We start from the raw sequence: 12,292 nt of genomic DNA, 5'->3' as shown, positions 1-12,292 counted from the left end.
AAGATATTCTAAATGTTTACAAAGCTCATAATTATTCCAAGTTCATGCTACCTGAGATCTTGGCACAACTGTAGTACATGTCCATATGATTGAAGGTAATTATAATACACTACCCCGACTTAACCACAATACAACAGCGGCTCAAACTACAACAATCCTTCACGGTGTGGTGGCACGGACTCTTACTCGTCACTTGGAAGGCAGAGGCAGAGGATGTCTGTGAGTTCAAGCCTAGCCTGGTTTACAGAGCAAGTTCCAGGCCAGTCAGGGCTACATAGAGAAGCTCTACTTCAAAAAAGACTTTCACACAGGAATGAGAAACAGTGAACACAGGCGCTGGGTGATTGTATAAACCTTCCAGGTCATGGAAACCAGCGTTCTTTCCAACTTCTAACCTCCTCCAATGAGCTATCAGCTGCTTCTCTCTGCAGCAGTACAATTACTTAAGAACATGGGCTGGGAAAGACTTGGGCTGATAAAAAAAAAAAAAAAAAAAAAATCACTCAACCTCCAAATGCTCATTTTATCCTCTGGAAGATGAGGAAAGAATCCTGAAAGTTATAAAAGAATTAACAACAGGAAGAAACAAAGCCTTCAATGAGTGCTAGCTATTATCACTACCCTACTTTTCCCCAAAGAGATAACCTGATGCTTTGTTATTACATCTGTAAAACTCAACAGCAGCTCTACACACAGTGGTAATAAGGATAAGAGGACTTTGTCCTTGGCTTACCAAATGCTATTCAGAATGAAGAAAAGCTGTATAAAGATGCAGCCGAAAGGCAAAATCCCACCCATGATGATACCAGGCAAAGGCTTTGTGTAGAATGACTGCTCAGGAATCTGACGAGGAATCTGATTGGTTCGAACTGGGTGTTCAATGGCCTGCAGCCAAAAGAGGGGAGAGAGGAAAAAAAAAAAAGCTCTATAATTAAATAGCTGTTAAAATATTCTGCAGTTTTTTTTTTCTTTTTTCTTAGTTTCTATATTAACAATAACTGGATTGGACACTGAAAGTTCACTTAAGTCATCAAATTGAAATATGTAATTGGAAGCAATGACTCAGACATTGATAGGTACAATACTTGGTCAGCCTTCTGGAACAGGCCAAAGCTTTCTCTAGTAGTCATCTACTGACTAACAGCTTTACACAAAGCAAGAAATAGAATATAGTGTGGCATTAACAAGGCAAACTCTGGATTTTCAGGGTTTTCCTTTTAATTATATACTATTTATTGAAAGTATTACTTGGTCCTGCAATTTAAAAAAAAAAAAATTTTACACTGGGAAATGGGCAAGAATACCTTCCCTATCAACCACCCCTCAATTCACTGGTTTAAGAACATAATGAGAAAATACTACAAACAAAAAATAAAACCAAAGAAACATATTTCAGGTGTGGTGGTGCATGCCCGTCCTCAGAATTCTGAAGGTAGAAGTGAAAAAAAGATCAGGATACAGAGAACCAGTCTTTAAAAACCCAACATTCCTAACACTATTACTTCATGAACTGGTTCTGAAGCCCCAATCTTAAAGGTAAGTTTATACCTTATGACATTTTAATAGCATCTTTTAAGGCAGAATGTATTAACTTACTCAGCTAAACCCCACTGAAATAAGTTAGCGCCTATGAACTTACATTCTTCTTAAAGCCAAAGTATGCACCAATAAACGTCAAAGGCACAGATATGCAGAACCAGAGGGCCAAGATGGCAACCAGGGTGCCAAAAGGAATGGCTGCTGAAGAGCCTTCTCCCCAGAGGATTAGATTCATGATAAAGAAGTCAGCAAACACAATCCTGAAAGACATGGTCAAACACAATTGAAGCAGGGAGAGTGTCCTATGATTTGTGTTACAGCATTAGTGACTTAGGTAGAGAATAAAAAAAGGAGGTAGAATTTCACAGGTTACACATAATTTAAAACCTTACTACAAACTACAAAATTGCTTTTTTGGCTGCTTTGTCCAATTTAAACTTCAACCAGCAGCTGATGAGCGCTGCCTTTCTGTACACTTTCCTCACAGTTAGATCTGTTGTAACGTGCATGCCTATGGACAACTGCAGCGAGCATCTGGCACTTGCTGGCTCTGGCATCACTTCTGCACTTGCTGGCAAGGCCCCCTGCTCACTGTACATTTGGGTTGCATGTTTTGTGTGTTATTTCTGTACTCTAGTCACTAATTCCTGCTAAGCATGGTCCTCCCCTTGTGCTTTTATGAATTTAAACATCTAAATGTGTGCAGTTAAACTTCCACCAAGGCTCTGAGTACATTTCTCAATTAGCAACCCATGCCTCGGATGAACAGCACTTCCTGTGATACTGCCACCCCGCTACTGATCAAAGCTTCCCAATATATTTTTTAGAACAAGGCTGTTATTCATAAAATACATACTTTACACTGTTTTTCTATTCTGGGGTTCAAACCTACATCCCCACATGCAAAACTTAGCATATATATGGATATAGGCTTGATCCCCAGTATAGAAAAAAAAGCTTTGAGCGGTTGCAGCAAGCCACACTCTTTATGAATCTGAGGAGGGCTATTAGAAATGGCTTAGAGCAGGACCCGTGCAGGATGGGGTACGATGACCACAAAGGAAGACACCAACAACCCTGACAGTGGTTTCCAGATCCAAACATGGGAATGTCACTGTAAATTTCAGCAAACCAGTGAGAAACAGTATTGATGACAGTTTACTCTCCAAATGTGTGCATAGCAAATGAGAATAGGAGTGTAGACTAGTTTCTCAAGACACTTTCGCTGGGGATGAAAAAAATATTCACTTGCAGGGAAGACACTCATGGGAAGGAAGCACTTTTTACAAGCTAGGAGAGCTAAGCACATTCCTAGGCTAAAGAATCATCTGCACAGAACACATCAGCTGGGACAACAGGAGATGTCAGAAACTCGGGATGACTGATGGCAAGGTCCTCACGGAGCCTGACAGGACAGTCTTGGTGAGCAGGTCACTTCCTAAGGGAGCATTTGCTTCCAATGCAGGTCTATGAAGATTATTAGCAGGCTTCTGTTTTTAGCCTGCCAGTGAACAACCCTGTCTGTCAGAACCTCACTGTGTGCTCTTCATTGTTACTGTCTGTACAGTGGCCAATTCCTGTCCAAGAGAAATTCTGAGATTATGGAAGATACTAGATGAGATCTGAAGCACTCCTCAAGAAAGGCAAGGTTGCTTTGATTTGTGGTGTTTGTTACGTTTTGGGGTATGTCACTATACATAATGGAAGATACCAAAATATTGGCAATACACCTGGCCTGCCTGGGCATCTCTCAGGGAGGAACTTGCCATCAGGTCAAAAGCATTAATGTAACTTGTATGGCAACATGTCAGAACAACTGTGGCAGACTGAGTCACAACAATGTTTGCCAAGGGAGGTGCTAGCTCTTCTCCCTCAGATACTACTAAAAGTTATATGCTTTCCCATATAAGGTACACGGTGTCTTTAGCACATGTTTGCTAAGATTCATGGGAATAACCCTTTTCAAAAACTTTTCTTAGGTACTTGACTTAGAGATGTAAGGGACTGAAAAGGTTGGGGGAATAAGAGATGATCATTAAGAATTACTAAGAAATTCACTTACCCAGGACAAAGAAATGATGTCAATAAAACATTTGTTTTCCACTTCTCACCCCCAAAGGCTAAAGAAGAAAAAACAGGTGTAAGCACAGATTTTTTTTTAAAGAAAACCAAGTATCACAATCCAGATGTTTGTCAAGCAGAATGAGCAGCTCACAAAGAAGTGACTTTTGCACATACTTGATGATGCCCATTACTAAATGGCTTATGGTGCATGGGCAGGGACTTGTGAAGGGTGGGGAGACATTAGTAGGAGGAGGTCTAGGAGGGAGTAATATGAGTGAAGTATAAATGAGTAGAGTCACTTCAGGAACCAAACGGAAGCCTCTGTGGCTGAAAATAAGGCTGGCAGGACAGGCAGACTAACTGTATCTCATGTAAAATAAGGCTGGCAGGACAGGCAGACCAGCTGTATCTCATGTAAAATAAGGCTGGCAGGACAGGCAGACTAACTGTATCTCATGTAAAATAAGGCTGGCAGGACAGGCAGACCAACTGTATCTCATGTAAAATAAGGCTGGCATGACAGGCAGACCAGCTGTATCTCATGTATTAAAATACATATGGCCACAATGATCCCATGTCCTTCAGGAAAGAGTACAACAAGAAGAGTAAGAAAGAACTTGGGACGGAACCCTGAACCCCAACCACCCCCATAAACAGGGCCTGAGGTGATCAAGTCTAGCTAATATTCCTACTTCAGTCTGAGGTCTCCCAACCCCTATCTTAAGGTTACCTGGGCAACTTTCCAGTGTTTCACTTCAAATATTGTTCCTATCAATAGACCACAGGGAACTAAAAACAGGCCTTCAGCATTCCTAAGCAAGGCCAACTGCTATTCTCTGGCCTTATCACACTAAGTCCTAGCCACCAGCTACACCTGTGGCTCTCACTCTGTACTCTCTAACTCTGCTTTACTTCTGAAGAGTATTAAGAGTGGAAGACATAGGGCTAGAGAGATGGCCCAGTGTTTAAGAGCACTGACTAGTCTTCCAGGGGTCCTGAGTTCAATTCCCAGCAACCACATGGTGGCTCAAAACCACCTGTAATAGGATCTGATGCCCTCTTCTGGTGTGTCTGAAGAGAACAACAGTATACTCACATACATAAAACAAATAAACAAATCTTAAAAAAAAAAAAAAAAAAGTAGACAACATATCAACGAATGACATGGCACATTACTTCCTTCAGGGATCCCCAAACAGTGACATCTTTGTTTAGTTTATGAATGTTAAACTGATATGATGCTTTGCCTAACCCAAAAATCTAAAGCTTTAAAAGAAAAAGGGGAAGAGGACAGCAAGTAAGCGGCATCACAACCATTTATGCAAATGCACTGTCACAGCTTTGAGATAAATCTACAACAGTCACCCATGTAACAAAGAAACCACTCTTCAGGCTTCTCTAGAAACCTCAGCGACAGCTATCCATGGAGTGCCTATTTGTGCCCTTCATCCACCCAGGTTCAGAACCACAATGGTGACAGACTCAATTCCACTCACTACGGCTTTTACTTACACTTGTAGAATCTGGCAGCAACACAGCCAGCAGGTGTGCCCAGTAGCACCCACAAGACCACAGCACACGTCATCAGGGCTCCTCGATTGGCAGGGGACAAGAATCCCAGACATGCAAAAACTAAGGAGTAAGCATGCAGAGTTGTACATGTTACCACTTGGCTTCCTTTCTGTGAAATGACAGAATACTTCACATTGCATGAACATGATCCTACACAAAGTAAACTTTATTGGGCATTTCTAGAGGGAGGCCAGAAGATTCTATATGTAGGTAGTTCCTAATAAAATGCTAGAGTGGAACTCCAGTGCTAATTCTGGGCTGAGTCCATCTGGCTTTCTGGTAGCATCATGCTGGCTAAGCCTCTGGCTTATTCAGGGGCTTATTCTCCAGGCCCACCTTCCTGCTTTGGTCTAATAGTCTTATAGCCCCTAGTCCTATCTCCTTTACATTAAAATAACAACAGCAAGTACTACCTGGTCTTCAAAACAAGCCTAGCAACCTGAGTGTAAAGTCTAAAGGTATGAACTGTGGCTTTCAAACTTACTCAGGTGCCAGGCATTTAGAAATAAGTTATTCCTGTTATAAAATTATACAATAATCTTACTAACAGACAGTAACTCCAGCACTGTTCACAGTGGCTCGCACTGTATCCTAGCACTAGGGGGCAGGAACAGGGAAACCACTATGAGTTTGAGGGCAGCCTGGTCTACACACTAGGATTCCAAGCTAGCTCAGGATACAGTCTCTTTGTCTCAAAAAAGTAAAGCTAAACAACAAAAGACTACATACTCTATTACATATTTGACCTTTATCCAAACAAGAGCATATGTTCCCTAGAAAAACTTGAAAAGATCTTCTGTGGATTCTTTCAGTAACACTTGCTACTTTTCACTAGTAGCTGGACCCAACAGGGAAAACCATGGTTTAAAAATACATAATGCAGAAAGTTTATTCATAAACAGTTTCTCTTACAGAAAAGAACAGGAAAAGAAACTGGAGTCAATGGAGTCTCAGAGCGACCTGTCCCTTTAAAGATCTATTTCATTGATAAAACTTTCTGCAATAAAATTTCACAAGATCCTCAGGTGGTTCAAAGAGACCCTGCAGTTATGGAACACTGCTAGAAAAAGAAGTCTTACTTCCTAAATCTTCTACATGAGAAAACACTACAGAAACTTCCAGTCTCACCTTTAGTTCCTTATCTTTTCTACCCTGGATGTTACTGATAACATGTTAGTTGACTGCTCTTTCCTCAGGAGGAAAGCCAAACGGGGTGGCACTGGCTCTAGATGGGTCTACAAGGCCCTGCATCTCTGTAGCCCAGTTCCAGCACTACAAAGGCTTAGTCTACTGGGTGCTGCATGGAGGGAGATACCCAGTCAGCCTCTGGGGAATCTAACTTGCATCCTAGACTCTCAAAAGCCAAAGCACACAGAATTTGAGAGTCAAAAGGGTTTTAAGTAAAGCTACTTTTGGAGAGGAAAACTCCTTTCCAAATACTATTAGAAAAAGTATTTTCTTCTTAATCTTCATTTTAAAAACTTACAAAGAGTTACAAAAGTCATAATTAAAATCTGTGTTCCAGATCCTAGGAAGACGGACAGCAGCATCCCCTTTCTTGGAGGACGGAATATATCCCCATGAACGAGTTTCCAGCCAAATTCTTCCTGGGCGTCTTCCTACAAAAACCAAGAACAAAAACACCTCAGTTCAACATGTCACAGGGTAACGTTTCTGTTTACCATTGAGTATGCTGCTATATGTTTTCTCAAACTTATGTTAATGTAAGCATGGAGTCTTAGCTTTCTACAATTGTTTCTAAAGGAATGTTATGTACTGAAGTCTACAGTCATCAGAAAACTGCCCACCACACACAAGGCCCTCCCTCCATAAGATCCTCAGCACTGTCAAGACAAAAGAGAGCATGGAGAGACTTTACACAGACAGCAGCATTCCTCTGAACTGTGGTAGTAAGCTTGTTTGTACTGCCAGCCCAAACTGCACCTGTCATATACGTGTATACTAAATTACTACTAAAGTACTATCTCTATATGGTTGTTTTTGTTTGTTTGTTTGGTTTGGTTTTTTCTGAGACAGGGTTTCTCTGTATAGCCCTGGCTGTCCTGGAACTCACTTAGTAGACCAGGCTGGCCTCGAACTCAGAAATCCGCCTGCCTCTCCCTCCCGAGTGCTGGGATTAAAGGTGTGCGCCACCATGCCCAGCTTACATGGTTGTTTTTAATAGACTAATGAACAGAACTATGTGAACCCTTAGCTTCCGGAGTCTCCCCCACCCCACCCCGCCCCCAAGTAGACAAAAACTCGAGTCATCCTTCTGTCATGCTTCAACATTATAACATAGCCACAGGACCCACATTTCCCTCCATCTCCTTATCAATTCATAACATTTTACTTGGTCCTTGTATGGTTATATTAAGTAGGCCTGCTTCTGCCCTGGTTCCTGAATACCCCGAGTGTACCTATCTACTCCCTTCCATCTTGGGGAGATCTGCAACACCTTCTGCATGGGCATGTACATGTGCACCTACACCTTTCAACTTTGCTTCTTTATTCTAATACAATTTTGAAGCTTCTTTTCACTCTATATTCAGAGTTGGCTTATTGTTGTTAATAAATGTTTAGTATTTTACTATGTGTATATTTCATAATTTAAAAAAATCAGCTACCTATTAACTGCTTATAATTATACAATTTCTAAGCAAATATAAAATAACTACTGTTTGAAAAAAAACAAACAATAAAATCCACTGTGCCTAGATATTTATAACATGGAAGGAGGCCTAGTACTTAAACTGTCCAAGTGCCTTTCACAGGGAGTACTGCTCTGCATTTCCACTGGTCATCTGACGTGTGCAGGCTCTCTTAATCACCCCACGCAGGGATAAAGCCAAGTGAACAAACAACTGTAATGTGTACTCTCCTTATTAGGAATGACATCAGTTGGGTTCTGACACCTAACTCGGTCTGCCACACACGCATACTCAGCCAGCAGTCTACTAGATGAGCTACCTCATGTTTTGATATGGACTCGTATTTCTCTTATGTCCTTTGCCCAGTTAACTTTTCTTTCCAGATGAGTATCTGCTTTATTTTAATAACCATTCATGTAATAATGTGTCTTGTCCATGTTTATATCCTTTAAGCTCTCAGTTTAGACTTCTTACACACAGCAAGTGTTTCCTTGCCAACTCCTCCTACATCTATCTCTCTCTGAACTGTTTCCATTTACTAAGTTAATCTCTACAAAAACTGCTTCACTATAGATCGATTTGTGGCCAAATGGTTTTGTTCATGACAAATATGTCTCTCAGTTCAATTAAGTACAGACTTCATTTTATTTGTCTATGGATTTTCTATTTCTCTGTCTTAGAAAAGGTCTCACATCTGAGATCTCTGTGGTGCATAAAGACTAAATGAGATGTTTCCACTCACCGTAGAGTCCATCTGGTTATATCTGGCAATATCTTTATGTAGCGTGCGTAACATAATCATAGCTACCATTCCAGATAAGAAGAGGACAATAACCAAGGAATTCATTATGCTGTGGGAACAAGCACATCATGATAGAATTGCAGCTTAGTCACAGAGCAGCATCAAAAACCTGTCCCAACAGCTCAATTGGGGTCATGCCTTTAACCCCGGCACTCATGAACACTAGTCACTGTGCTCAGAGTCATTATTATTATGCATGTGCACATGTGACAGTGCAGATTGATTTGAGGGTCACCCCAGGCAAGCCCCTTTCCGCTAAACTACATATCCATAGCCTCTACAGTTGTCTAGTCTAGAATCAGAATGATTTTTGTTTTTCTGTTTTTGTTTTTTTCAAGACAGGGTTTCTCTGTATAGCCCTGGCTGTCCTGGAACTCACTTTGTAGACCAGCCTGTCCTCGAACTCAGAAATCCACCAGCCTCTGCCTCCCGAGTGCTGGACTAAAGGCATGCGCCACCACGCCCAGCAAGAATCAGAATGATTTTTGTGTGACCAACATTACTCGGTTAACTACTGTTTCCAAGCCACTCCAATACAGACGGCAAGGCAACAAAGGGCTGGCTTGGACCTTAAAGACACTTAATGCTGGGCAAATTTATGCAGTCAATTAGTGAATGTCAAAAAAGTAGTCAGCAAAGTAGAAAAAGGAGAGAGACAGCACAGTGAATGAGCTCTGGAGAAAACAATGGCAGCTTCCTGAACACTCTGACAGGAACACCAGCCAGGAATATCCTCAGACGGTCTATCCCATGGTCTCTTAAGTCTTTCACCATTCCCTCCCATGATCAAAGTATTTCTAGCTTAAGAAACAAACTTAGAAATAGATGGCCTGCCCAGACAAACACTTCATGTCTTAAAGCATGGATTCTCAACCTGTGGTCATGACTCCTTTGATAAGCCCTCATCTCTAAAAACATTTATATTACAATTCATAACCATAGCAAAACTGTAGTTATGGAGTAGCAATAAATATAATTTTAAAGCTGGGGGGGGGGGCGGTCACCACAACATGAAGAATTCTATTAAAGGGACACTGCATTAGGAAGATTGAGAACCACTGGCTTAATCAGGATCTGAACTCTGGTCTGGGCTACTGAACAGGGCTAGAGGGAGAGGAAATGCTCACAGGGACAAGGGCAGAGCAAGCGGAAAGCCAAAGGCACACATAAACTACACTCTTACCTAAACCACTGAATATGGGTGTGAGGCATAGACTCCAGAATATAGTCCCATCTAGACGCCCATCTGATGTTTTTCTCTTCCTGGAGAGGGAAAAAAGAAACTCTGAGCATCTTCTGACAAAGTACATTAAGAACCTGAAAATTCTCTTCAATAGGTCACTCCTATTCAGTCAACACCTCTAATTTTAACATTTTAAATGCTATCCCCAAAGTCCCTTATACCCCCCGCCCGCTCCCCTACCCACCCACTCCCCCTTCTTGTCCCTGATGTTCCCCTGTACTGGGGCTTATAAAGTTTCCCAACAGTGTTTTTAATTAGATTAAGTGCTACATGTTTAAAATCAATGTCTGAATTATACTGAAGATTAAAAAAAAACTCACCTCAAAACTAATAGAGTAAGTATAGGCAATTTTGATCTCCCCAGAAGCCTTGTTACTTATATCCATAGCAGGTCCAGAGCAGTCTGGTTTATCTATATGGGTATGTTTGAAACTGTGGGAAGATACATTTTGGCAAGATAATAAAAAAGTTCAGTTGAGAAAATGAGGTAAAATACAGGTCATAAATTTTCTCTATATTTTACAATGCAGATAAACATTAAAAATGGTATCATTCAAACCACATTACAAAATTTGTCTCAAATATGACTGTGTGTGCGCGTGTGTATGCACTTGTATGGCGACTGTGGGACCCTTGGGGAGCCAGGCCTCTTCTACTGTGGGATAAGAGGCTTGAACTGAGGTTTACTTGGAAAACATATTTACAGCAGAGCCATCTCCTTGGTCCTCATGTCACACTTCGTAACATAAACATTTACGTCACAGAAATAACGTGATTAGTTACATACTCAACTATAAGCAAAAAAATCTGAACCACTGCATTTAAAAAAAAAACACTGAAGCCCGCTCCTCCTCTAAGATAGGGTCTCACCATGCTGCTTATTCTGGACTTCATGTCTGGACTCAATGACCCTCCTGCTGGGACTACAGGCATACACCACTGCACCCAGTCAATCTTATGCAAGCAAAGTCCACAGAGGGAGTTTAACTTAATTGTCAGCTTTGTATGTCATGTACTTCTCTACCACCAATAATGTGGAATTTAGCATGGCTAATTCAGCGGCAAAAAATTCATGGAAAAAATATAACCCACAACCAAAACTGGTACATTCTTGTCCATCTGCCTCCCTGCTCCCCCCTCTCACAACAGGGGTTCTCTGTGTAGCTATGGTTGTCCTGAAACTCAGAGATCTGCCTGCTCTGTGTCCTGAGAGCTGGAAACAGCAGGCTCCACCAGGCCTGGCTCAAAACAGGTATTTTCAAGCAAACACCTTGACAACCTCAAAAGATTCCCTTGCAAAAAGTCTCCCTGGCATGGAGACTTCAAAACGACAGGACCAACAGCCACATGGGCCTCTGAGCAACAAAGCCACCTGTTGCTGAAAAGATGTTCTTTCCACTACAAAGGAGACATTGTGCCAACCACTTTGTGCCTACAACAAACCAAAAGGCCGTGAAAATTCCTGAATGGAAAGCAAAGTAAAATGCAAAGGAGAATCAATCAGACTGCTTCCCATTACAGAAAAGTAACCACTACAGTTTCTCTGAGCAGCCTATAAATCAAAAACAAACCAAACAAACTTCACACACTGACAGGAGTTTTCACTGTAATTAATCTGCAAATGTCAGTAATAAACTACTTAATCTCAAAATACATTTCCCCTTTGGACCTAAGTTTTACTTATATTTGTTTATTAGAGTGTTGAGGTACATAATCTCACTCTTTAGGGCAGGCTAGCTTGGAACTCACAATGTAACCTAGGCCAGCCTTGCACTTACTGCAATCCTCCTGCCTTAGGCTCCCCAAGTGCTAGGATTATTAAGTATGAGCCACCATACCTGGCTGCAATAGGGTTCTGTTTGTTTTTTAAACCTTCTTCTATATTTACCTTTTTGGTTCAAGTTTAGCAGCCACTAATCTTGCTCCCATGGACCCAGTTTCAACAACATGATAATATATCTTGATGTCAACATGATTGAAGATGTAGAAAGTGTCTCTCTCGTGGAATTCTGACTGTGGAACAGAACTTAGTTAAACACACAACACCAGCTACAGCACAATCAAGCATAGTGTTTCACAAACTGCTATAGTAACAAATAGACACTTAAAATTCAGATGGAATTTTAATTGTTCCCCATTGCAATGCTAAGTTTTAAGGTTGAGGTTCTCATAAACCAAAATTAATGCTAAGGTTTTAATTTTTTCATAAAATTAATAAATATCTGCTTAAAAGATTAAGTAATATTTTCTAGCTTTTACTTAAAATGTTAAAAAAAAAAAAAAAGAAGTTACATTAGAAATATGTTAAACTGCTCACATTTAAGCAAACCTTCCTAAAAATTTGTAAAACTGTCCAGGTTTACAAGTAACAACTTAAGCTACTCAAGTGCCTTTGTTCAACTTTCACAAGAGGGTTCATGA

General features: G+C 40.9%; 1 protein-coding gene across 1 annotated transcript in view; it reads right to left on the bottom strand.

Moving 5' to 3' along the window:
• Positions 1-12,292, bottom strand: part of Tm9sf2 (transmembrane 9 superfamily member 2) — a 48,651-nt gene that overhangs the window by 7,437 nt on the left and 28,922 nt on the right. The window contains exons 6-14 of the mRNA XM_021202795.2: positions 11,760-11,884; positions 10,192-10,303; positions 9,812-9,891; positions 8,569-8,677; positions 6,662-6,794; positions 5,116-5,235; positions 3,602-3,659; positions 1,640-1,799; positions 734-885 (exon numbers count right to left, since the gene is read on the bottom strand). Coding sequence (XP_021058454.1) covers positions 734-885; positions 1,640-1,799; positions 3,602-3,659; positions 5,116-5,235; positions 6,662-6,794; positions 8,569-8,677; positions 9,812-9,891; positions 10,192-10,303; positions 11,760-11,884 — 1,049 coding nt within the window. The remainder of the gene's footprint in view (positions 1-733; positions 886-1,639; positions 1,800-3,601; positions 3,660-5,115; positions 5,236-6,661; positions 6,795-8,568; positions 8,678-9,811; positions 9,892-10,191; positions 10,304-11,759; positions 11,885-12,292) is intronic.

The sequence above is a fragment of the Mus pahari genome, chromosome 8, assembly GCF_900095145.1.
Source record: "Mus pahari chromosome 8, PAHARI_EIJ_v1.1, whole genome shotgun sequence".
Classification (NCBI taxonomy): domain Eukaryota; kingdom Metazoa; phylum Chordata; class Mammalia; order Rodentia; family Muridae; genus Mus; species Mus pahari.
The sequence above is the reverse complement of the archived record's forward strand: the minus strand, read 5'-3'. Positions and strand labels throughout refer to the sequence as shown.